A 25652-nucleotide genomic window follows, 5' to 3' on the forward strand; every position below is an offset into this window, starting at 1 on the left:
GGGGACAGCCGTCTACATTAATGCTTGGATGCTGTGCGCCATTTTGATTCAAGGTGGCAGAACGAAACATCACTTTGGCGTGACTTTTCCCGTTTTCTGGGATAGGTTTGGCCACCTCTCGAGATACCATTGGCAACCTTGGGACAAAGGTTTCTAAGATGAGGCATGCATTTTAAGTTTGAACTCCAGGCGCCATTTGGAATTACCATAGCGTACTGAAACATTTTGGGTGTGACTTCACCCATTTTTTGGCATGAGTTCATACCGCCTCCTGAGATATTGCCACAAAACTTTGCATGAGGGTTCCCAAGTAGGGTGGCAGTGGTTTTTGTTGATGTTTGGATCTGGGCACCAATTAAGAATCCGGAAGGCTGAAATGTGTGTTTCTTGTCACAGAATAGAGCAAATGTGCATTTATTTGTGCCTTACTGAACACAGATAATGACCTGGCCTCCTATTGATATTTATTCCATCAATGTCAAGGGTGGGACCCAACGTTAGTCCTACTCAATAGCAGACTCACTGAAATTAATGGATATGACTAACAGATCCATTCGTTTCAGTGGGTCTGCTCCGATTAGGATTTAACTGGATACAACCCTATAAATATATCTCATCTGAACAGTTACTCCTGAGCAATTTTTACACTTGCGTCAGATTGATGCACAGTTAAAACTTACAGAATTTCTTGCCACAAGGTTATGCCATGAATGCAGACTGCTATATATTTTGGAAAGTTGCTTGTCTGTTCATTTAGCCACCTCTTAAGGTACTGTCACAAATTTGGCACGATGGTTCCTGAGATCAAGGAGCAAGTTTTCTTCCATGTCTGGATACAGCCAGACGCCTTTGGAATCACAATGGAGGACTGAACCCTGCACTGCTTTCAACCACTGATTTAAAAACTGCACTGATTTTTGTGTGTGTGTGTCTTAGAATTCCTGCACAACACGAGGTACGAGGCCCCTAGCAATAAAATTAAAATAAATAACGTGGTTTTGGAAGTAGTTGCTACTGCTGAGTCTTCAAGCTATATTGTGACGATATGACATGACTGCTTCGGTGGTAATGCAAATTATTAGCAACTTACACCACTAGTAGGAGCAGGTTTCTTGCAGAATAAGAGGAAGCGGCAAGTGGGTCAGAGAGAAAAACTAAACATTACGTGCAATCATTTAATTGGAGTCAGGAAAAGGAATTATAAAAGATGACCAAGAATGGATCAAGCCCCAGTTAGGAAAGAATGTGAAGAGGAGAGACTTTAGCTTTCAAATCTCTATCTGCTGGAACTCTTTTTCTTAGAGGTAGTGATTGGAGGGAGCGGTTCGGCGGCGCCCAGAGCTGGGACTTTCACCCCTTTCTGTTTCAGCAACTGGTAAAAGTCTAGACGGTCTGTTATTATTTTCTGGAAGACAGATCCACAGAGGAGCTTTCTGTTAGAAATGGAGGCAGCTATTCCATTCCCCCATCCCGCTTCTGCATTGCAGCCACAGTGACAATCTGACTTCCACATGGTTACTTTTACCTGTAAGGACTCTAAAACTTCATCGTCTGTGATTTCGGCCTGGGGAAACTTGGTGCCAGGGGTGCTGTAAGTTGCCTGGATGATTCTGCTCCGAAACCTTTCAAACTTTCAGTGAAAAGAAGGGCGGGGGAATGAAGTGGACAGTGCCTTAGTTCAAAAATTAGAGAATGTCATTCCTTAGAATCAAAGCTAATGCAGTGAGGCAGAGGTCTCTCCCAGGCAACCAGTCTACATTCGTCCTGATACACGTGCACAAAGATTCCGAGTAGGACCATTGCTTATTCTGATTTCTTTGGGAGAAGGTTGAACGACATTGCACCAAGCAGTCCTTATCGCTCACTTTCCAGTGGATATCCCTGTCACTTTCCTTACAGCAAAAGGTCTGGTTTTCCCCCGGAAGTGGGTTTATTGCACAAGAACACCAAATCCACCTGAGTTGCACAATCTGGATTTCCCAGCACGTGACTGAATCGCACCCCTGAAACAGGGACATTCTGGAAGCGGCCAGGATTCTCGGTTACTCATTTGCGAGAGCCATGCTTCATGCCATTTTCAAATTTTTGATTTGTTTCCATCTTTCAAAGAGCACTAGAAACTTCAATTCAGATTTTTATCCATTTAAAATAGCATGGCTTACCCCAAGGAACTCTGGGAAGCAGAAGAGGGGCAAATGGGGTACAGCCCCACAATAAGCAGCTCACCCCCCCCCCCCACCTGCCTGCCTTCTTGCTTACATCCAGCCCTGTGGATGGCCCTGGCTGTCCAATTCCTTCTCCTTAGCCCTAGCGTTGCCCTTGTGTTGCAGAAAGGAGGATGCAGTCAAAACTAGATCTGGCTCTGCTTGTCACCGGCACTGGCTGCAGCTGTCACTGGCTCTGGTGCCACGTACTGCCTCCCCACCAGCTCCAATGGGCACCAACCACCAGACTCTGGGAGCTGCCGTTTTGCAGACCGACAGAATTCAGTTCTGTTCCTGAGTTACTAGTGAAAATACTTTGGGCCTGTGTGTAGACATAAACGTACATTCATAACATTACATGCGCGTATGCATGTAAGCATGCAAGCATGCATTAAACAGAGAAGGTCTTGGGTTCAATCCCTGGCAGGTTGCACTGGGCACAAAACTCCTGGAGAGCCTCTGCCAGTCAACGTAAACCAGGGTTTCCCAAACTTGGGTCTCCAGCTGTTTTTGGACAACAGCTCCCATCATATCTAGCTAGCAGGACCAGTGGTCAGAGATGATGGGGACTGTAGTTCAAAAACAGCTGGAGATCCAAGTTTGGGAAGCCCTGGTGTAGACAATACTCAGCTAGATGGACCAACAGCCTTTGTTTTAACTGAGTTTAGTAGCATATTTTTGCACTGCTGTGGTGAAGGGTTGATAAGAAATGCAAATGGTAATAACGGTAATAACAAGGACATAATAGCAATAACAGGGGTGGTAGTAGTGGTTGAAGAAGCCCTGCGATCTGTGGAGAAGATTACCCTGGCACTGATGCTCTCCAGAGTGACTCTGGTTTGCAGCTCTGCCCGCTGCAAGATCTCCAGCTGCCTCTGCAGGTCGTTGTGCCGGCTCAGCTGGTTCCCAACATGGTGCTGATTCAGTAACAGCTCGGCCTGGAGCCGGTTGACGTTGCTCTGCAAGTCATCAATCATCTGGCTCTTGTCAGTTAGTTTGGATTCCAGATCAGCGAGGTCCTGCGTGGCAGGAGAGGAGAAAGATAGAACTGGTAACTAAGAGTAAGGATGGAGGTTTTGATTTGGTCTGCTTTCTAATGGGAAACTACCTAATTTGCAGTTCCCGGACTAATAAACAAACCGAAACGCAGCTATCGTTTGAAAAACCACACTGCACCGAATTTTTCTCCAGCCAAACACTGTGTGCAACAATAATTGAAATGTGAGAGGAGAGTGCAAAATGGCTGCTGTGGGGGCACGGCATATCAGAAGATGGCTGCTGTCGTGGGACATCTTGGGCCAATCATTATCTCTCAGTCTAACCTACCTCAAAGGTAGGATAAAAGCAGTGGCGTAGCGTGGGGGGTGCAGGGGGGGCCGGCCGCACCGGGCGCAACATCTGGGGGTTAGGGTTAGGGGGTGCAAATCCACAGGTTAGGGGGCGCAAATCCACGGGTTAGGGGGCGCAAATTAATTGCCTTGCCCCGGGTGCTGACAACCCACGCTACGCCACTGGATAAAAGTGGAGACAGGGAGACACATATACAGCACCTTGAGCTCCTTGGAGGACAAGTGGGATAGAAATGTAGTAATTAATAAAGCAAAAAACAAAACAGAATAATGGCTTGAATGTAAGAGAGGCTGAGGCTGTAGAAACAGGAATGGCACACGAAAAGCTCAGTCTCTTTTGCAGGTGCCTTAGGAATTACAGACAAGCACACTGGTGCCCATGGGCACCACATTGGAGACCCACAATTAGAACTTAGGAACCTGCTTTGTGGATTCAGTTTGCATTTAGTGGCAAAGCCACCTGATTTGCACTTTCTGCAACAAGAAATGAACTGAAGCACAGTCCAGCCACTGAAATTCACACTTCCCCAAAATTTCCAGTGCAGTTCCCCAGACAGGTAAGGTGTGGGGGGGAAATGTATACGCTAGGGTGCAGCGCACCTGCAAATGCATATATATGGGGAAATATAATTTTAAAATGCCTCAAATTAGAGGAAAATGCATGCAACAATGGGCATATTAGGAGAAATTCAAACGGAAATGCTGAGGAAGTTCATGAGGACTCCCCGCCACCCCCGACACACACAAAAAATGCAAACTGATGTGGAAATGTGGAGAAGCGAAGTTTAAGACCGGAAAAAATGAGAGAAACCAAAACTGAGATATTCGCCCTCCCTACTGGCAGGGAGCAGCAACTCACCTGCCTGAGACTGTAATTCTCTCTCTCGATGGAGCCCATCATTTCTTCGTGCTTCCTCTCCTCTCTCAAGTTGCTAAACTAAAATAAAAAGGCAAGCATGATAAAGGGCTCCATTTAGTATGTTCACGGCCCGGCGGAAATCCCAGCTGGAAGGTACAGCCCGTAAGAATACAGGAAGCTTCCTTAGACTCAGCCAGACCACAGCTGCATCTAACTCAGTATTGCCTTGATTACTTAAACTGCAGAATTCGCTCCCACAGGAGGTAGCGATGGCTGCCAACCAATTATTTAGGGTTAGACCAATTCATGGAGAAGGCTGTCAATGGATCCTAGCCACAATGGCCATGCTCTGCCTCCGTAGTTGGGAGGCAGTAATGCTACTGGAACACCAGTTGCTGGAAACCACAGGAGGGAAGGAGTGCTCTTGTGATTTTGGCCCCTGTGAGAACAGGATGCTGGACAAAATGGACCACCGGCCTGATGCAAGAGCAGGGCCCTTGGTACGTCCTTATGTCTACTCCCATCTGCCAGCAGCTCTGCAGGATCTCGGGCTGGGGACCTTTCCAGCACTGCCTGGAGATGCTGGGGATCGAACCCAGGACAATTCTGCTTGCAAAGCGGATGCTCTACCGCTAAGCCATGGCAACTTCCTCCAAGTGCCACGTGAACCTCCAGCCAGCCACAGACCTGCCATCTCACCATAAGGCCATGAAGATCTTAGCAGCAAACCTGCTAGAAACATGTAGAGGGGCCAATCCATTCTCTCAGCCCTCTCAGGGACATAGGAAGTTATCTTATGCTGAGTCAGACTACTGGTCCAACTAGCTCCGTATTGGCTGCATGAATGCCAGTGGCTGTCCAGGGTTTCAGAGAGGAGGCTGTTCCAAATCCTTATCTGGAGATAGCGGGGATTGAACTGGATACCTTCTCTTTCTCCAGTTAATTTCTATCTATTTTTACAAATCCATAATGAATTAAACAACTTTAATACAGTGGTACCTCGGGTTACAGATGCTTCAGGTTACAGACTCTGCTAACTCAGAAATAGTACCTCGGGTTAAGAACTTTGCTTCAGGATAAGAACAGAAATTGCGCAGCAGCAGTGGGAGGCCTCATTAGCTAAAGTGGTACCTCAGGTTAAGAACAGTTTCAGGTTAAGAACTGACCTCCAGAACGAATTAAGTTCATAACCCGAGGTATCACTGTACAACTTTTTAAAAAATAAATAAATAATGGCTTCCCAGATGTACCAATAATTAACCCTTATTGCTGCTTATATTTCATAATTATCTCTAATTCACAATTTCCCCCTTTTGTACTTGTCCATTCATTTGTCGATTCCTGCTTGTACATTAGTTAACATTTCCAATGTTATGAAGTGAGGATTGCTCATCCGTTTATCAATCCACATTAACCCATTAATTATTATTTCTGAAACAAAACCTTTATTTCCCTCCATCTGTGTATATAAAAAACTTAATCATTCCCACTCCGTAGTTGTTTTCCATTCGATTCTTAATTTGTAACAAATTCACATCAAATTAATTTGAATTCCCTACATCTTTAAAAGTGTCCTGGAGTGGAGACCTTCCTTACAGAAAGCAGGTGCTCAACCACTGAGAAACGACCCCCTCCTCAACATCTCATGCATTCAGCTATTTAAGAGCACGCCTTAAAAAATTAAAAGAATTCTCAGCCTTCCCCGCAATCCAAACCCAGCAGAACTGTGTAACCCCCCCAATCAACATACTTTATTAGACATGGCTTCCAGCTGAGCTCCCCGCTCCCTCAGCTCCTTCTGCAATGATTCTCGCTCTGTGTGAGCTTTCCTGAGCTGGGATGCCTCAAAGGATAGCTGCCTTTGCAAGGAAGATATCGCGCCTAGGGAATCAAAAGAAAAGCCCGTGAATGTGATCGAGGCCACTCAGTATGGATCGCCAGAAACTCTCCACTAGCATGAACCCTCTGAATTAACAAGAGAGGGACCTGCAAACCAATGTTGCTGTTTTGTTTTTGCCTTCTTGCAGGCATGCTCTCGTCCAATGGACAACCAATCCCAATCCCAGGAAACTCCATTTCATTCCCTGTGCCCTGGTTTTCTTTTATTTTTCCAATGGGCTACCATGCCCAATCCCAGGAAACTCCATTCCATTCCCCATTCCCTGGTTTTCTTTTCTTTTTCCAACCAACACTCAGCAATCCATGGTTGCTGGGCATGCTCAGCTCTCATTGGGCTCTTGAGGAGGTCACCCACTTAGGATTCCAAAATGATTGTTTTGCATTTCAACTAACCTCAGGGTTCCACTGAGCATGCTCACAACTCCCTCTTGTTTCTCAGTGGCCTCACCTTAGTTCCATTTCAATCAGTGCCTACAATGTGAGGTTGCCTCCAGAAGGGGTGACTCTTGGTTTCCCAAGGAAAATATTAGCCAACCCATTTCCATATATATATAAACCATCTCAGCTTTCCAAAGTTACCTGTGGCCATGTCATAATCGAATTTCACTTTCTGCAGCTCGTCGTACAGCTTGTCGTTCATCCTCTGGAACTCGAGAAGCTTGCTAAAAAGGAGCTCCTCTTCCGATTCTTCCATATGCACTTCTTTGTAAGACCCACTTTCCATCTCTTCCTCGCCCTCCAAGCGTACCTTTTCCTGTATTTCAGAGTACTGCGCAGAGAGAGCGCAAAGAAAGACTGGGATGCCAAAGTAAGGGCATGGGAGAAAGCCAATTTCGTTCGCGTTTTAACAGGAACCTACCCAATCCGTACTTCTCAAAGCAACACGTGAGCTGGAACACAATTAGCCTTTGAAATCTGCACTTCTCCAAATTTTGTACTGCGGCTCTCCAAGCAAGAAAAGCATGCAAAATATGCACACCCTAAGGAGAAGATTTGGATAGAAATTGTCAGGGAACTGCCATCGGAGGAACAGGTGGTGGAAGGGCTCACAGAGGCTGGGAGGGAGTCAGCAGCGAAAGCAGGGACCAGCAGGGGGAGAGATGGGTCTCTGGAGGAAGGTCTCATGAATGCGGAGAGAGACGCAGCAGCTAAAGCAGGAACTAGCAGGGAAGAGGGAGGGCTCAGGGACACGTCCAGCGAGAACAGCGGGGAGGTGTCAGAAGCTCCCATAGGGAGACCCATTCCTCGCAGGAAGCTGTCACGTCGTGAGTCCAGGAGACGTGTTTCCGTTAAGGAGCTTCTATGCTGGAAGCGCTTCCGAAAACAACCACTGTCGGAATCTGGAAGTGACTAGGGCAGACATGTTTGAGGAGCTCTGTCACACACAGAAGTTTGTGTAGTTGCACAAACTCTGAGGGACCACGATTTTACGCACAAGCAGCTAATCATCCCATCACAGCATTCCAACAGTCTCTGTAAGCTGCCTGTGCAAGAGAAGGCATCATGAGCGACCCAGCCGGAACCGGAGAGGCAGGAGTTGGAGCGGGTCCAAGCTTGGAAGAAAGGTACCGAGCGTTGGAAATCCAACTGGCGCTGCAGACGGCGAGGCTGGAGGAGAGAAGGGCTCAGGATGCAGACAAGAAGGGCAGAGCCACCCAGTTCAACAGAAAGGTACCAGGATTGGTGCAGAAATTTGGGGGGGACCCCAAGGACTACCATGCCTTTAGGACAGAGATGCAATATGCCCTCAATGTGCAGTTTGATGAATTCCCTGATGAGGAATCGCGAGTTGCTTTCGTGATTGGGCATCTTGAGAGGGGGGCGAGGGACTGGGTTCGACCCCTGATGGCAACGCACAATGACGTCCTAAAGGACACCATGAAGTTCTTTCGTGCCATGGATCTCATGTTTTCCAGCGATATTGAGGAGGGAGTGGTGCGCAGACAGCTAATGGCTTGCAAGCAGGGAAGCCGATCTGTCCGTGAGTACTGGACTGAGTTCACCATGCTGGTTCACAGATTGGGGTGGGACTTATCGGTGGCACCCATTCAAATGCTATTTGAAGAAGGTCTTTCTTCGGCTGTGAAAGACGAACTCTCCCGGGGTCCCAGGGCGGATTCTATGGATCAGCTGACCAAATCTGCGCTGACCATAGGAGCGCGCCAGGAGGCGAGAGCTTTGGAGAGGCGGGAAGGGAAGGGGGAACGTTGGAAGGAGTTCCGCATTCCTGACATTCCAGAGACAACTTTCCCGCCGGCAGAGCCGATGGAAATCGGAACAGCGCGCGAGCGCGCAGTTTCAAAGCCCAGTAAGGAGGGAAAAGGCGCCCGGAAATGCTATCTCTGCCAACAGCCAGGTCACTTTGCCAGAGTCTGCCCCCAGAGGAAGGAATGGCAAGGGATGGTGGGAGCTGTTGAGGGAGGAGAGGAGGGAAAACCGGAGCAGGTAAAAGCCAACGCCTGGTTGCCACAGTCGGGGCACAGCAGCCAGGCCAAAGAGCAGTGAAAGTGCCCATGCCAGAAGCCCCTAAACCTGCCCTAGTGATAGAAGTGTCGCTAGAGCTGCAAAATGGACACCCCCTAAAGATAAAGGCGCTGTTGGACTCAGGCAGCTCCTGCAATTTCATGAGCAAAGAGTTTGCAGCTGAACACCAGATACAGACCATCCCTTTAAGCAACCCCCTGCAGGTGACCACGATCGATGGCAGGGAGTTGTTGGGAGGAGAAGTCAGCTTGCAGACCGTCCCAATGATAATGAAGGTGGCAAGGCACACAGAACTGATAGCGTTTAATGTGGCCACCTTGGGAGGAGCTCCTATTATTTTGGGGATGAGCTGGCTAGCGTTACATGATCCGCTGGTGGGCTGGCATCAGAGAGTGGTTTCCTTTGGTTCAGCACATTGCTTAGAACACTGCAAAGGGGAAAAGGGTTCAGCAGGGGCCCAAGCCACCCTAGCAGGGACGGAAGTAATGGAGAAAGTGAAGGTACCACCACAATACGCAGATCTCAGCGACGTGTTCAGCGAGAAGGAAGCTGACCAACTACCCCCGCATAGGCCCTTTGACTGTCAAATCAATTTACTCCCTGGGGCACAGCTTCCTGTAGGCAAGTTGTATGCCATGTCAGACAGAGAAATGCAGGAGCTAAGAGAGTTTATTGACAAGAACCTGAAGAGAGGCTTCATCCGAGAGTCCAGAGCGGTGGGAGGTAGCCCAGTGTTTTTTGTGGATAAAAAAAACACGGACAAGCCGAGACTTGTATGTGACTTCAGGGCCTTAAACGCAGTGTCAGAACCCTTGGCTTTCCCTATGCCCAGGATTGACGACATTTTGACCAGGGTGCGGAAGGGAAAGATTTTTACAAAGCTGGACCTAAGGGGGGCGTACAACCTGATACGTATAAGGAAAGGGGATGAATGGAAAACCACCATGTTCACCCCTTTGGGGGCATTTGAATATCTCGTTATGCCATTTGGCTTACAAGCAGGCTCGGCCTGTTTCCAATCGTTTATGAACCACATACTGGGGCCTTTGCTTTACAAGAATTGTGTGGCCTTCCTAGATGACGTGTTGGTGTATTCTGAGAATGAGGAGCAGCATGTGAGAGACGTCAGAGAAGTGTTGAGCAGGCTGCAAGCCAACAGGCTGTGGGTGAAACTGGAGAAGTGTCAGTTTCATACCAAGGAGGTGGAATTCCTGGGGTACCGCCTGTCAGACAAGGGATTGGCCATGGATCCCGGCAAGGTCCAGGCAGTGCTGGAATGGAAAACACCCAAAACCAAGAAGGATGTGCAGAGGTTCCTAGGGTTTGGGAACTTTTATCGTAAGTTCATCCGAAACTTTGCACACCTGACGGCGCCCATTACGGACTGTCTCAGCAGTAAGAAGAAATTTGTTTGGACTGCGGAGGCGGAGCGAGCGTTTGAGGAACTGAAAAGGGCCTTCGCCTCTGAAGGACAACTTCTGCATGTGGATTTACAAAAAAAGCTGAGAGTCGAAACAGACGCATCAGACAGAGCCATAGGGGCGGTGCTTCTTCTGCAGCCAGGGAAGGAGGAGTCAGAGTGGAGACCGTGTGCGTTTTTTTCGCGAAAGCTGAACAAATCCGAGAGGAACTACACGGTGTACGACAGAGAACTTCTTGCTATTCATGAGGCTTTCCGGAGATGGAGGCACCTGCTAATTGGTGCACAACATAAGGTGCAAGTGTGCACTGACCATAAGAACCTAGAGTATTGGAGAACTGCGCGAGTGCTCAACCAACGGCAGTTGAGGTGGGCCCAGGAGTTCTCCAAATTTAACTTTGAGATTTGTTACGTGCCAGGCCCAGAGAACGTTAGGGCGGACGCTCTCTCACGCAAACCTGAATATTTGGAGGGGGAGGGAGCACCCGAAGAAACACATGTCATTCCAGAGGACCGCTGGGTGTGTGGGGCGGCATTGGTGGGGCAAAGGGAACTGGTAGAGGGAACGGTGCATGATGAATACGCCCAGGACAAACTCAGGGGTCTCAGGAGGGAGGGAGACAAACCCGGGGGTTTTGAGGAAACGGGGCGTTGTATTACAAGGGAGCTTTATATATACCTGAAGGTGAATTGAGGGAGAAGGTACTCAAGCAACTGCACGATAGCCCCACAGCAGGGCATTTTGGGCAACACAAAACCATGTGGCTGGTTACCAGGGAATTTTGGTGGCCCAAGGTCAGGGAAGATGTGCGGGAGTATGTGAGAGGGTGTGACCAATGCCAGCGAGCCAAGGGGGAGAGGCGGGCACCAGCAGGGTTATTAGAACCACTACCCACACCGGAAAGACCATGGGAAACAGTGGCCATAGATTTCATGACTGATCTGCCAAGGTCCAGAGGGAAAACAGCCATCATGGTTGTGGTAGACCTGTTAACCAAAATGGCCCACTTTATAGCCTGCTCACATGCGGTCACAGCAGAAGAAACCGCTAAATTGTTTGTAGAAAATGTGTTTAGGTTGCATGGCGCCCCCTTGAGGGTGGTTTCAGACCGAGGGAAACAATTTACTTCCAGGTTCTGGAGGAAGCTCATGAGCTTACTGCATGTAGAGGTCAATTTTTCAACTGCCCGGCACCCTGAAACCAACGGGCAGGCGGAAAGAGCCAATGGCATCCTCCAGCAATATTTGAGGTGTTATGTGAATGACAGAGAGAATGATTGGGTGGAGAAGCTGGCGTTGGCAGAATTTGCCTACAACAATGCGGAGAACGTGTCCACGGGGATGAGCCCCTTTTTGGCTAATTACGGGTGCCATCCCCGAGCTTTCCCAGGGGGGGAAGGGGAGAACTGGAGCGTTCCAGCTGCCGAACAGTTCGTAGAAGAAATGGAAGCAATCCATCGCCAGCTCCAACTTAACTTAGACAGGGCCAAGGAGGAATATAAGAGGCAGGCAGACAAAAACAGAAGAGAAGGTGAAACCATTAGGGTGGGGGACCAGGTGTGGCTGTCAACCCAAGGGTTACCATTCAAAGGGGGTTGTAAGAAGTTAAGACCCAAAAGACTGGGGCCATTTGAAGTCACGCAACAGGTCAACCCAGTGGCTTTCAGACTCCGGTTACCGAACCACATGAAGCTGCACCCAGTTTTCCACAGGTCGTTGCTGTCACCGTATAAAGGGGACAGAGCAGGGAGGGTCACTGGGGGACCAGCAATGGAGGAGAGGGAACACAGCTACCATGTAGCGGAGATTCTCGATTCCAGGTGGAAGGGAGATCAAGTAGAGTATTTGGTAACGTGGGAAGGGGAACCGGAGTCGGAAAACACCTGGGTCATGGCAGAGGATGTCAATGACGAGGTTTTAATAGAAACTTTTCATCAGAGGTTCCCACGTAAACCTCAGCCAGTGGCGAGGTTCCGGAGGGAATACTTTGCCACCACCGACGAAGAAGAAGAGTTGGAGGGGTTCACTGATTCCGAGGAGGAGGAGGATTCTGCGAGCCGGAACGGAGACCGATGGAGGGAAATGTTCGAGACGTCTGAAGATGAAGAGGATTCTTTTCGGGGTTTTACCTCCTCACCGCCCAGAGGAGAGGGAATGGGCGGGGGTGAAGGGGGCCCTGGAGGGGAGGTGGATGTCAGGGAACTGCCATCGGAGGAACAGGTGGTGGAAGGGCTCACAGAGGCTGGGAGGGAGTCAGCAGCGAAAGCAGGGACCAGCAGTGGGAGAGATGGGTCTCTGGAGGAAGGTCTCATGAATGCGGAGAGAGACGCAGCAGCTAAAGCAGGAACTAGCAGGGAAGAGGGAGGGCTCAGGGACACGTCCAGCGAGAACAGCGGGGAGGTGTCAGAAGCTCCCATAGGGAGACCCATTCCTCGCAGGAAGCTGTCACGTCGTGAGTCCAGGAGACGTGTTTCCGTTAAGGAGCTTCTATGCTGGAAGCGCTTCCGAAAACAACCACTGTCGGAATCTGGAAGTGACTAGGGCAGACATGTTTGAGGAGCTCTGTCACACACAGAGGTTTGTGGAGTTGCACAAACTCTGAGGGACCACGATTTTACGCACAAGCAGCTAATCATCCCATCACAGAAATGCATACCTTACTGAAAACAGCATTCAAAAATGCATTATAGTAGGGGAAACTGCATTCCCCCCCCCCAAAAAAAGGGTATATTAGGAGAAATCCACACTAAAATACTGGTGAATTCTCATGAGAATTTAGGGGTTGTTGGGGTTTTTTTTCCCCCTTCAAAAGTGCAAATTGCTGTAGAAATGTGCAGAACCAAATTTACAACTGGAAAATGAGGAAACTGGCCTCTGCTAGGTTCCTCTACTCAAACATTTCCCCTTCTTCCTCCATTTTCCCTGCCTGGATTAGACCTTTTACTCACCAACGAGGCAGAACTTTAGGGCACAGGTCCTGGGACCCCACAGAGTGAGCAGATGGGCCCCCGTTAAACGCAGCAGCAGGTCGGACCACATTTGGAAGTAAGCAAAGTGATGAGGATGACTTAGGCACCTAAAACCTTTCTTAAACCAAGCCAGAAGCTTGCTCCACTTTGTTCAGCATTGTCTACATGGACTGGCAGCACCTCAAGAGGGTGACCTGGAGACACTGGGGATTGAACCTTCTAAAGGAGTAGGGTCCTTAAGACCAGAGTCTAAAACCACCTAACTTCACCACTGCTGACTCTGACCCTGATAAGGAGGGTGCCAGCCAGGTCAGTTTGGATACTAGAGAATGAGGTCTTGCTGTGGCCTGGGGGAAAGGCAGGATAGCAAGGGAAAGGGACTCCCAAGGGCCAGGTAGGCCACAACTGAACCACAGGTCAAAGGGTGCCCATCTCTAGCTTGGGGAGGGGGCAGGGTTCTCCCCAGCCCCATAGACATTCTGTACTTCTGCAAATCTTTGTGTGTTCCCCATACCTGCAGAAACTTCCCCTCTTTTGTGTGGACGGTGCTGTTTCAGCTCTATGGACACCAGAGCTTGGGAAACGAATTTGCTACGAGTGTAGAAAAATTTCTCCCCGACTGGCCTTTGGGCTCACCTCTTTCTCCAGCTGCTCCAGTTCATTCTGATCCTCCAGCAGCGTCTTGCTAAGGCGAGCCATCTTGGAGTCCACCTGTTTATCTGTCTGGGCCAGCTCCAATTTCAACCGCTCCAATTCCTGCCGAAATTCTTCCGGGATGCTCTTCTGCTCCATAAGGACCGGCAGAGAGACACCTCGCCTGCGCAGGTTTGGGTCACTCACTTGCACCGTAAGTTTTTCTTCCGGTTCCTTTTAAGGAGAGGGATAAAAGATTCAGAAGGCGCTGAAGCTGGAAACTGGGGGCGCAGCCCTCCAGTAACTTGGGGAAATGCTGCTAGAACTTGCAAGGTTATCTCAGAATTGTTGTAGGAAATACTGGGCACAGAGGATGCAAAGCATAGGAAGCATAAAGACTCTGCCTGCCATTGACTCTGGCTGTGCCTGCCACTGGCTTTGGCGCCACCTACTGTTGGCCTCCAGGCCTACCAATCCCTATAGGCACCAGCCACCACTGAGGGCGAATCCACCAAGCATATCTCCAAGCATTTGCCATTAGCACAGAGGCTGTGCATTCACTTGCCCTGCTCTCCCTTGAGTTGGATTGCAAAGTAAGAGCCCCTGGCACATATAGAGGCTTACAGAATTACACACAGACAGCCAATGTAGTGTCGTGTGGTTCGGGATCCTTCTTTTCATAGAACTGCAGAGTTGCAAGGGACCTCGTGAGTCATCTAGTCCAACCCTCCGCAATGCAGGAATCAGAGAATCATAGAATTGTAGGGTTGGAAGGGACCATGGGGATTATCCAGTCCAACACCCTGCAATGAGGTAGCTGCCAGTGGTCCCCCATGGCTCGTATCCACTAGGAGCCCCTCTGTGTTCAGTGCCTTGGATCCCATTTTTGTGGCGCTCCCTTCCAGTTGAGGTCAGGCAGGCCTGTTGAATGTCCAGTGCTTCCTGAATTTTTTCTTTCCCAAAGATTATCTCAGCAGGTTGTTCAAGTGAATGCTGATTTCATAGTTTTAACTCACATTTAGTCTTACTGTATAGCGGTTAAGCGACATGCAAATTGTTGAAATGAAAATTTTTTAAAAAGTGGTTCATGTGCCAAACTAGGACCCGGGAGACCTGGGTTCAGATCCCCACTTGGGTGTGAAGCCTGCTAGTTAACCTTGAGCTAGCCTCAGCCTCTCAGCTTAACCTACCACGCAGGGCTGTTGTGAGAGTAAAATGTGGAGCAGGGGAGAACCACGTATACGCCAATCTCAGCTCCTTAGAGGAAAAGCAGGACAGAAAGGCAGTAAATGAATAAACAAATAAGAAGGACTGGGCCAACCTTCTGGGCGGGTCTCTCCACTGGAGTGAGCTCACCCCCCTGCTGGGCCTGGTCCAGCTGCTTCTGCATCACTTCCAGCTCCTCCCGGAGGACTGAGATCACGTCATCCTTCCGGACGCTCTCCGCTTCACAGTTGGCAAGGCGGACGAGTTCCGCTTCCATCTTTTGCAAAGTTGTATCCTTGGGGGGGGGGGGAGATATGAGAACAGCCAGGTTGAGACCTCAAAGACACTTCCTACAGTTGCATGACATGGGTGCCCCACCAGGGCAATAAACACTTTGTCCATTTACATGGCAAGGGTGGGGAACCTCAGGTTACAGGCCAAATGCAGCCGCCCAGGCTGCTCTTCCTGGCCCTTGCAGCACTCCTCGGCCATTCCCCCTTACTGGCCCTACTCTATGCCCTCCTTGAGAGTTTCTGCCTGGCTGGAAGGTGTTCCAGAGCTCGGTTCATGCCTCTTACTTGCCTTGGCAGAGTATGGAGAAATAGATGCTTCTGTATAGAAGCCCTGCTGGAATGTAGGCTGCTGTGCAAAGGGAAAGAGCTGCCCCCGCTGCCCTGCCTACTTTTCACCTCCGGCTGTGCCCCCTGCTGGCATGCGGGTGCCGCAGAAGGCTCTCCACAAGGGAATGTGGCCTCGAGCTGAAAACAGGTGCCCTTGACTGTTATATGGGGTAGGGAGGGAAGACAGCCATGTTCAGATACAAGGAAGACTACTGATGTAGCCCAATATTTTTTACTCTGACAGGCAGACAATCTCCAGGAGCCAGAGATCTTTCCATCAGCTGTTCCCAAGCCCCAATTCATCATGCCGACTTGGGTCTATAAAGGCCCGTGTAGTTCAGGACCCCTATATCTTTCAGAGCGCTTCTCCTGGTGTTGAACCTACTCAGATCCATTGACCTGCACCAGAAGGCCCACTTTCGCGTGCCTCCCTGGAAGGACACGTAGTGGAAATTGTAGAACTGTATATGCTTTGATAAATAGCCTACACATGGTATAAAAACCTGTAACTACAGAAGGATAGCTCTATTACTCTGGCTGTATTAATGTTTGTCTGATGGAGAGCAGGCTCCAATATGGCAGGCATGCTTTCCACCTGAGAACGGGACTTAGTTTCTATGCACCTGTAAAACTAAGGTGAGGGCATGGCTCTATATAAGCCTGCGTAATTCATAGGCTTGCAGTTTCCACTTTTGCGTTCTCCCCAGAGACTGCTGCTGTGACCAAGTAAAGTTGCCTTAAACATCACAACAGTGTGGTTATACTGAAGAACTCCACTACAGGCATGAGTCCCCCCATGCTCAGCATCCAGGGTACCAGGATGGGCCTGGCCAGTGCCAGTGCTTTCCAGTAAGCCTTGCACGGCCCAGTTCCCTGCTCCCTTTCCTCTGCCAAGCTGCTTTGACAGTTACATCCTTACCTTTTCCTGCAGCAGACTGACGTACCATGGGATTCTGCTTCCTTTGCGGGTTTGGCTTTTTAGGTAGACACCGCCTGTGAAGCCCTCGGTGAAACTTTTCCACTTAGGCAACCCAGACATGCTCTGAGTAGATGAGGCCGGACAATCTGTGTGCGCAATGGCAACGGAGTGGAGGAGAGAAAGGCACCGTCAAGGTAGTGCTATGGATCATTTCCGACGCTAGTCCTGAATCTGCTGGGATGCGACTGAAACCCACACGGGTCTAGCAATCGTCTGGAAGCACCCAGGGTGCCATGGGCAATAGTGGAGCCCTTTAACGATACATTTAATACATTGCCATTATAAAAAGAAGGCTGTCCTGGGATGTACCGCATCAGAAGGCTAGAAATCGTCCAGCTCAGTTGCCTGAAAAGAGGCAAGTTATAGCAGCTGAAACGAAAGCACTGCAGTTTTGTTTAAACATAGCAAAAGCTGCCTGCCCCACACCCCTTTCTGCATAGTCCTGAGATGTAAACTCCGGTTTGCAGCAGGAAGGGGAGGGGAGGGGAGGGGAGGGGAGGGGAGGGATCTGTGTGGGAACCAGCAAGTAAGACAAAGGCACTCACATCTGAGGCAGCTCTTTGACTCAAAAATATCTGGTCTCTGAAGTATCAAGTTCCATTCTTCCAAGGTGTGCTGGGAGGACAGACTTATGGTGCTGATGTTGCAAGGCAGGTGGCCTTTGGTTATCTCATTCCCTGCAAGGAGAAGGAGGAGGAGGAGGAGGAGGAGGAGGAGGAGGAGGAGGAGGGAGACGGTTACATGGGTCTTTCACACGCACAGTGCATGGAAATCGCCAACAATGGAGGCACCACTTTTTCAGTTTAGACAGCATGCAGCAAATCGCAAAACAAAACCTTCAGCTCTCAGCAGGTTGCTGGGTGATCACAGCTCCCCTCTTCTCTGACCACTGGCCATGATAGTTGAGGCTGGTGGGAACTGAAGTCCAGCAACATCCTGGAGGACCACTGGTTCTCATGCCCACCCGAAGAGACATTTTGGACGTGAGAAGATTATGGAAGAGGGGCAGGTTAGGGTTACAACAGCACTTAGCAAGCCCAGGAGTCCGTTATCTGGAATGTACGTCAACAATCCTGACAGTTCAAGTAAGATTTTCTTGAGTTCAGTTAGGATGCCTTCTTGATTGATGATGGATGGAAAGGTGCTCATTAAAGTACTTTGATGACTGCTTGCTCCTAGCTACTGCACACATCTCACCTGCTTGAGTGCAGCCCCCAGAGCAGGATGGGGAACCTTTTTCATCCCAAGGGCCACATTTCCTTTTCAGCAACCTTCTGTGGGGCCACATGCTAGTGGTGGGTGAGGCCAGAGGCAAAACTGGGTGGAGCAATAAATGTAAACTTTTGCGGTAGACTAGTCTCTATAGGCACCCCCACACCTCTCTCTATCCTTCCTGTGTGTTGACGAGGGTGGAGTGTAGGACTAGGACAGAATTTCCCAAACTTGGGCCTCCAACTGTCTTTGGACTACAATTCCCATCGTCCTTGAACCACTGGTCCTGCTAGCTAGGGAAAGGAAAGGAGATGTTAACAGAATACAATGATGCATCTCAGCCAGACAAAAGCACACATGCAGGTACACAGCAGGGGTGTGGGCTGTGAACAGGATGTAGCCTGGAGAGAGTCCCAAAGGCCCCAAAGAGAGGCTTGAAGGGCCATCTTTGGTGCTGGGCTGAGGTTCCCCATCTCTGCACTACAGAAAAACACAGCCCATTGCTCCAACTAACTCAGGGATGGGGAACCTGCTGCCTTCCGTATGTTGTTGGACTCCCAGCTCCCACCACTACTTACCATTGGCCATGCTGGCTGGGGGCTGATGGGAGTTGCAGCCCAGCAGTGCCTGGATGGAGAACCATAGGTTGGGAAAAACTGTCCTCCAGCCCACTACACCACCCTGGTCTCCCACAGAGACTGCCTCTTCGTCTTGAGCCTTACCAAGGTGAGATGTTGAAGTAGCTCTGTGGCTGTACCTGGGGCACCCAGGGCGCATGATGAAGGATTTCCACAGTTCCTCCTCGGGCATGTAGGGAGACCTTGTAGGGCTCGCCAGCTGTTCCTTAGCCTGGGGAAGGAGAGGAATTGAGGGTGCAAAGGAGACGAAAAAGGAGGCACCACATCGGCAACCTCTGCTGTTAACGGCATCATGCACTGAGCAGGCAGGGCTGGACTAAATGATGTCCAGGGCCCTTTCAAATTTGTGCTAGGATTCTGCTCGTATCAAGGCTTTGCCTACCTGCTTCTCATAGTACTCCCTCACTGCTTGGCCTGCTTTGCTGGAGATGGTTTTGCCGCTGGATGGAGGAGTCCACACCGGATTGTTCTGCTGCGACTGCTTCCGCTGCTTCTGCTTGCTCATTTCCTGCAGCACTGTGAAGCTCTTCCTCATCAAGGTGTCACGTTCCTCCATGAGGGCAGCGGCTCAGTTGCTCCCGTTGCAACAAAGGGGTAAAGAGCCCTGCAAAGTTTAAAAGCCCGTTATGAGAAAAAGAGACCTTCTTATTGTCAGATGGGGTATATAGGACTGAACAAAGACTGTGAGCCTATGCACACTATGTCTGTGGATAGACACCCCCCCCCCACACGCCTACTGAACATGAGTGGGACATACTTACGACTGAGACGAGCTTGGCTGCTGGATCAGGCCAAAGGCTAATCCAACCTGGACCACGCGCTTGTCATCTGAGGCCCTTCTCTACATCCCCCATCCCAGAGAAGTTTGGAGGGTGACAAGAGCCGGGCCTTTTCTGTGGTGGCTCCCCGATTGTGGAACACTCTCCCCAGAGCCATCATTACATGTCTTTAGGCACCAGACAAAAACATTATTCTTTACCCAGGCCTTTAGCCACTAAATAACCTCTAGCCTGTGGAAAGTGTGTTGGAGAGGACTGTGATGATGACTATTGCCTTATTAGGCTGTCTGTACGTATGCTTTTTATGTTTTTTATCATGGATGTTCTGCAATGTGTTTTTAATGTTGGACATAGCCCTGGGATCTTTTGATAGCTGGCGATATAAAAATTGAATTCATAATAATAAAAGTCCAAAGTCCTGTCTTTGGAGTGGCCAACCAGAAGCCCCTGGGAAGCCTGTCAGCAGGACCTGATTGAAGATATACTCTCTCCCAGCAAAAGTCGAGAGGTCTACTGCCTTCGACAGCAGAGCACAGCTGTCTAGTAGCCACAGGTAACCTTATCCTCCACAAATAACATCACTTCCACTATTAAAGCTTACCTTTGAGTAAATGCATAAAGCAATCTATTTCAGGGCCGCAAGGTTTAGTGGCTAGATGAACCAATCAAATGTTTTTGTCGATCCGTCTGGAAAGACAAATTATAAAATGGTGGGGCTGAGTCAACAAGGAGAGACCCACATTTCTTTCCTTTTCCAGCTGTTTTCGATGTGCTAGTATGTTCTAACAACTGGAAAAGAAGTGGGGGGGGGGGGAGAAGATTACAGACAGCCTGTGCTAACATGCGACAGCACACAATTTTAAGTGTGGGTGGTTAAATTTTAAGTTCACCGTATATACCAAACTATCTCTATACTTTTTTTTAAAAGCACCTATATCAAGGTTTGATGATGTGCATATTTATTTAAATTCATCAATTAATCCATTAAAAAGAAGTCAATTTAATATGTTTGGGGTGCTTTAAACCTCGCAGTGGGTTGGACCCTGGGAAAACCTTCCAACTACGATTCTATGAAGGCTACCAGCGCACGCATGCGCATCGGAAGCCGGCAAGAGCAACAAAGGCGGGGCCAAAGGGGCGGGGCCAAAAGGCAGAGGCGGGGCCTGTTCTCTTATTCTCTCTCTGGCCGTTGTGCTGAAGCTTCTCTTGGCCTTTCGCTCCGTTCTCCTCCTCCTCCTCCTCCTCCTCCTTCCCCCTCACCTGCCAAGGGGACACGGGCCGCGCGAGCAGGAGCCCGGCCAAGGAGCGCGCTGGCTGGTTCCCTGCCTGCGCGGCCTAATGCGGTTGCTTAGCAACGCGGAAGCGGAACTACAGCTCCCGTCGCCCTCTGGCGCATGCGCTTCGGCGTCGTGTCTTTTTTTTTTTAATACACCGAGTTCTGATTGGTCGCCTCTCCCACGCTCGTTCCGCCGCATGCGCGCGGCCGACTCGGGCTCCTCACGTGGTTTCCGACCTCCAGGACCTTGTAAGTAGCGTCTCTACGGTTGTCGCTTGGAGGGGAATTGTGGTCGTGTGAGCGCGACGAGTTGCCTTGCGCGGGTTTGGGGAATAGCAGCTAAGGGCTCAGGCAGCAGGTACAGCTCGCCACGCGGGGGAGAAGCCGGCTGCTTCAATCAGCCCCTTTTCTCGGAACCATGTGGACTAGCGCCTTACTTTATTTTGAGGGGAAGGAGCGTAGCTCCGTGGTTGAGCATCTGCTTTGCATCTGGAAGGTCCCAAGGTAGGGAGTGTACGCTGTGTGAGACCTTGCAGAGCCGCTGCGGATAGATAACTGCTAAATTCAGGGTCGCCGCCTGTCCTGTATACTACAGGATTGTCCCGTATTTCAGTGTAAGATGCTCTCTCTCTGTGTGTGTCTCTCTTACTCTGCCAAGTTAGGTATCCTCTCCAAATGCATGTGTTCGAAAGGGTGTGAGAAAGGTCATGTATTTAAGCTGTGGGTAGCCAAGCACAGACAGATTTACAACTTCGTGCGTGTGGGTGTGTGACAAATTTCAGAGGCGCCAATAGATTGTAATAGATTGCTTTGAATTCACTTCAGCACCAGCTGGAAAAAAATAATAACCCCCCCCAACTGCTCTGCCCCATCCTGTCCTATATTTTGCCAGAACAAAGGTAGCAGTCGTAAATGGACTGGTGGTCTGACTGTATAAAAAGAGCTGTCTACATTTCTGCGTTAGGAAAAATGGAGGAATTGACCACAAGGATTCTGTGTTCTCATTCCCTGGGCCTAACTTCTATTCCACATCCCCCTCTCTCGTTTATTTTAGAATTGCAGAAATTTAGGTAGCCTGGTTCCCCATTTCATAACTGTAAGCTGATGGCACTTTTTTGTTTGTTTTAAAATGAGACTGCTACTGAGTGTTGGGATCTGATTTGTTACCTCTGTTTCCCCTTCTCTACAGGAACCAGACATCATGGTTCAGCTGGGTAAGTGGGATTACCGTACTTTTCACCCTATAGGGCGCACTGGCCCATAGGAAGCACTTTTTTTGGGGGGTGGGGGGAAATAAAGGGGGGGAATTATTCCCCCCCCCGAGCTTGCCGGGCTGGGGGCGGGGGAAGCCCCAGCTTCCCCCGACCCCAGCCCCCAGAACGGGTCCGGGAGCGACGGCGAGGTTGCATTCAATGGTACCATTGTTTAAGGGATGTGGGTAGCGCTGCGGTCTAAATCGCTGAGCCTCTTGGGCTTGCCTATGAGAAGGTTGGCGGTTCGAATCCCTGTGACAGGGTGAGCTCCCGTTGCTCGGTCCCAGCTCCTGCCAACCTAGCAGTTCGAAAGGACGCCAAAAAGTGCAAGTAGATAAATAGGTACCGCTCCGGCAGGAAGGTAAACGGCGTTTCGGAGTGCTGCTCTGCTTTGTGGTCTGTTGCGCCACATGACCCGGAAAAACTGCGACAAACGCCGGCTCCCTCAGCCTGTAAAGCGAGATAAGCACTGTAACCCCAGAGTCCTCTGCGACTGGACTTGGCTGTCAGGGGTCCTTTACCTTTTTTTTTTACCATTGTTTAAAGACTGAAACGACTTAAAAATTAACTGTAACTAAACAGATATTTGGTACTTCTAGGCGGGGTGGGGTGGGGTGTAAAAACAAAAATCAGCATTTATGAGTGATATATATTGCAGATGAAGAAAAGCACTATGGAGTTGGTGGTCATCACTGCCTCCATTGGGAGCGAGTTCTACAGCTTAACTGTGCTCTGTGTAAAGAAGTATTTTCTTCAGCTTGTTTAACCACTGGAGAGAAATCTTCAATAAATGCAGGGTTTCTGTTGACATTGCCTTTGCACGGTCTCCCTTCCAGGGCACTGCCTCCTGAAAAAGTACTACAACGCGCATACCGTCATCCGCTTTGCTATGGGTGGCTGCGCCAACAGGCCTTACTTTCGGATCGTGGCTGCACAGAACAAGCGAGCCCGGGACGGGAAGCACCTGGAGCAGATTGGGTGCTACGACCCGCTTCCCAACGACCACAATGAGAGGATCGTTGGTGTGAACTTCGAGCGGCTGAAATACTGGATTGCCAATGGTGCCCATCTCACCAAGCCCGTCGAGAAACTTCTGGGTAATGCCACCTGGTTTCCTTCTTTTTGGAGGGGGGGCTCCTGTTTTGTTGTCGCTTTCTGTGTTCCCTTACTTACATTTTGCTTGTTGAACAAAGCATTTATACAAAAATTAAATGTTGTTTATATTTTGAATGGTTTCCCCACCATGCCAAACTCCTGCATTATTTTAACCTATCCTTGTGGTGGGGTTTTGCTGAATAAAATTCTGATTATTGTACAGTTATCCATTGAACTTAGGCAGTTCCTGATAATGATGATTCGTAAAATCATACGAGGGTATAAGGGGCCCCAGGGCTCCTCCAATTCAACTACCTTCAATGCAGGAAATTTTTTCTTAATCCTCCCGTTTATTTTTAAGCTGAAAATTTGTCCGGGGGAACAAGTGGAACGGAAAGCACAGCGTGCTTCCTGATGTCACGGGCAACCAGGCAATCAGTTCTTTCACAGCTTTGCGCTTAAGCCTAGCGTTGGGGAAGGTGTATCTTTTTGGACTCCCAACTCCCATTACCCCTAACCATTGGCCATTGGGTCAGATGAGAGTTGTAGTCTTAACAGCAGCATGCACCCCTGACATATGACTGCAAAATAGTCGGTACATTTTCTGAAGGCAATGAACTCCAGATTTTGTGTGTCCTGACTCTCCCCACCGTGCTATGCTTTAGGCAGTTGACCTCGAGACATAATGCAGGGAAGGAGAGCTTCAGAACCAGGGATCAAATGTGGCCCTCCAGCCCTCTGTATCTGGCCCTCAGAATTCTGCCTAAGCCACATCCCCTCACTGCTCCTGCTTCACACTCTCAGGTGTCTGGCTTGAACTCTGATAATGCGTCTTTGCTTAGCTTCCTGGATGGAGGATAGGGAAAGCAGCCTATTGTGCAAAGGTAATAACTGCACAAATTGCTCCAGCCGCTTTTGCCTCTGGCCTCACGCACCATTCATACATGCCCCCTGGAAAGTTGACCGGAAGCGAATGTGACCCATCAGGCTGAGAGAGGTTCCCCCACCCTTGCCGTGAAGAGTATAGACAGCAACAACAAAGTGCCTTTTCTTTCCTCCGCCCAGGGCTTTCTGGATTCCTCCCCCTGCATCCGATGACCATCACAAACGCTGAAAGAGTGAGGAAAGCACAAGCCCAGCAGGCTGAGAGGGCTGCTCAGGAAGAAGCAAGCCCAGCTCAGAATGAATAAAGAGCAAAGTGTGGGGCTCTCGCTACCAGCTCAGAAGGCAGTGCCAGGATGAAGGTTGTGCAGGAGAAGCGAGCAGACACAGGCTCCGTCTCTGTTTGCAACATGATAGAGCCGCAGCCTTCTTCAGGTTTGGTGACGTGTGGCCCGCCAGATGCTCTTGGACCCTCCTCAACCCCTGCCAGAATGACCAGTGGGCAGGGATGGTGGGAGCTGGAGCCCACTTCCACCTGGAGGGCTGCAGCTTCCCCACCCCATGGCCTAGCTCACAGCCTGACTCGACATAAGCATTGTAACACCTGCTAAGAGAGGTACTTCCAGGAACGTGGGATGGGAGCCTTTGCAGGACTGCAACTCCCATTATACCTGTCCACTGCCTTTGCTGCCAGTTGGACATTGATCATCATCCAACCATCCGCAGGTTTCCTGCTCCCATCTTTAAAAATTCAGTTCTTTCTCCATCTCTTGGCCAGATTTAACGCTCCTCTGGTGTCTGCAGAGTCACTGCCTTGTGAGATACTTTATTGGGGAAAGGCTTTCCTCCTGGAACACTTTGGCAGAGGAATGTTAATGGACTGATGGGAGGGAAGTGAAGTTTTCCATCTACGCACCTGCCTGCTGATCTACCTCCTCCCACTAAAAAGGTGCAAAATCCAGCTTTCTGGTAAATAAAAAAAATTAAAGTTTCTAGGTCTTGGTATGTTGTATATATGAAAGTCCGAGGAGGCCTAAGAAGAGGTGTGTCTGGCAAAACAACAAAATCATTTGCAGGGGTTAGTGGATAAGATTTGAGGGCCCTGGCCACCTCTTGGCCATGGCAAGCAGAGTAAACAGTACTAAAGAATCATAGAATTATAGACTTGGAAGGGACCCTGAGGATCATCTAGTTCTGCAGTGTAAGAATAAGCTGGTGTCCCATATGGGGCTCAAACCTGCAACCTTGGCACTATCAGCACCATGATCTAAGTAGTCTTGCTTTGTGGGTTTCCTCCTCAGTGCATTTGGCAGATCCCAAAGGCAGATCAGTCTGCAAAACGGCTTTTATTATTTATTTTGTGAAATTTATACATAGCTTGAATGATTATTTTTTTTAAGACCTCAAAGCGGTTTGCAAAAAGAACAAAATCAATAAAAATTCACAGCTTCACTTTAAAACATACAAAGCTTAAAATAGTAAAACAGTTTAAAGTTACTTCAACTTTCTAAGCATCTGGGTAGGCTGGTCTAAACAAGAATGTTTTTATCAGACATTGAATAACGTGAAGGCTCAATCTCAGAAGGCAGGAGTCCCAAAGTGTAGGTGCTGCCATAATGAGCAACCGAATTCTTACAAATGCAGAGTCAGACCATTGGGCCCATTCTCTACACAAGTATTTCCCAAACTTGGGTCTCCAGCTGTTGTTGGGCTGCAACTCCCATCATCCCTAGCTAGCAGGACCAGTGGGCAGGGCCCGGGGACCCAAGGTTGAGAAACACTGCACACTGACTGGCAGCACCTCTGCAGGGTTCTCTCCCAGCCCTACTGGGAGATGCCAGGAATTCATAGCATCACAGAACTGTATAATTATACCTTCTGTGTGCAAAGCAGAT

At 49.4% G+C, this 25652-nt stretch overlaps 3 protein-coding genes across 6 annotated transcripts in view; 1 reads left to right on the forward strand and 2 right to left on the reverse strand.

The window, feature by feature from the left end:
* Positions 1–25652, reverse strand: part of LOC310711310 (putative oxidoreductase YteT) — a 154245-nt gene that overhangs the window by 108904 nt on the left and 19689 nt on the right. The window lies entirely within an intron of this gene.
* Positions 1162–20599, reverse strand: CCDC27 (coiled-coil domain containing 27). 3 transcript variants are annotated; one of them, XM_083513028.1, is made up of 14 exons: positions 20512–20599; positions 19853–19938; positions 18855–19076; positions 18557–18683; positions 17168–17299; positions 16563–16708; positions 15139–15318; positions 13821–14051; positions 6891–7080; positions 6163–6293; positions 4413–4490; positions 3011–3223; positions 1526–1630; positions 1162–1405 (listed from the first exon to the last, which is right to left on the reverse strand). In XM_083513028.1, exons 3-14 carry the CDS (start codon positions 19026–19028, stop codon positions 1277–1279), a joined length of 1836 nt encoding a protein of 611 aa, XP_083369154.1. In that variant the 5' UTR covers positions 19029–19076; positions 19853–19938; positions 20512–20599; the 3' UTR covers positions 1162–1276. The 3 variants fall into 3 exon arrangements, with proteins under 3 accessions (XP_083369154.1, XP_083369153.1, XP_083369152.1); XM_083513027.1 differs by having other exon boundaries at positions 1162–1630; positions 20512–20588; XM_083513026.1 differs by lacking the exon at positions 20512–20599 and having other exon boundaries at positions 1162–1630; positions 19853–20048.
* On the forward strand, positions 20653–24752 carry MRPS16 (mitochondrial ribosomal protein S16). 2 transcript variants are annotated; one of them, XM_083513362.1, is made up of 4 exons: positions 20653–20776; positions 21717–21741; positions 22617–22877; positions 23941–24752. In XM_083513362.1, the coding sequence occupies exons 2-4, from the start codon at positions 21729–21731 to the stop codon at positions 24063–24065; spliced, it is 399 nt and encodes a 132-aa protein (XP_083369488.1). In that variant the 5' UTR covers positions 20653–20776; positions 21717–21728; the 3' UTR covers positions 24066–24752. The 2 variants fall into 2 exon arrangements, with proteins under 2 accessions (XP_083369488.1, XP_083369487.1); XM_083513361.1 differs by having other exon boundaries at positions 20774–20885.

This window comes from Podarcis liolepis, assembly GCF_965112155.1.
Source record: "Podarcis liolepis genome assembly, chromosome: 7".
NCBI classification, from domain to species: domain Eukaryota; kingdom Metazoa; phylum Chordata; class Lepidosauria; order Squamata; family Lacertidae; genus Podarcis; species Podarcis liolepis.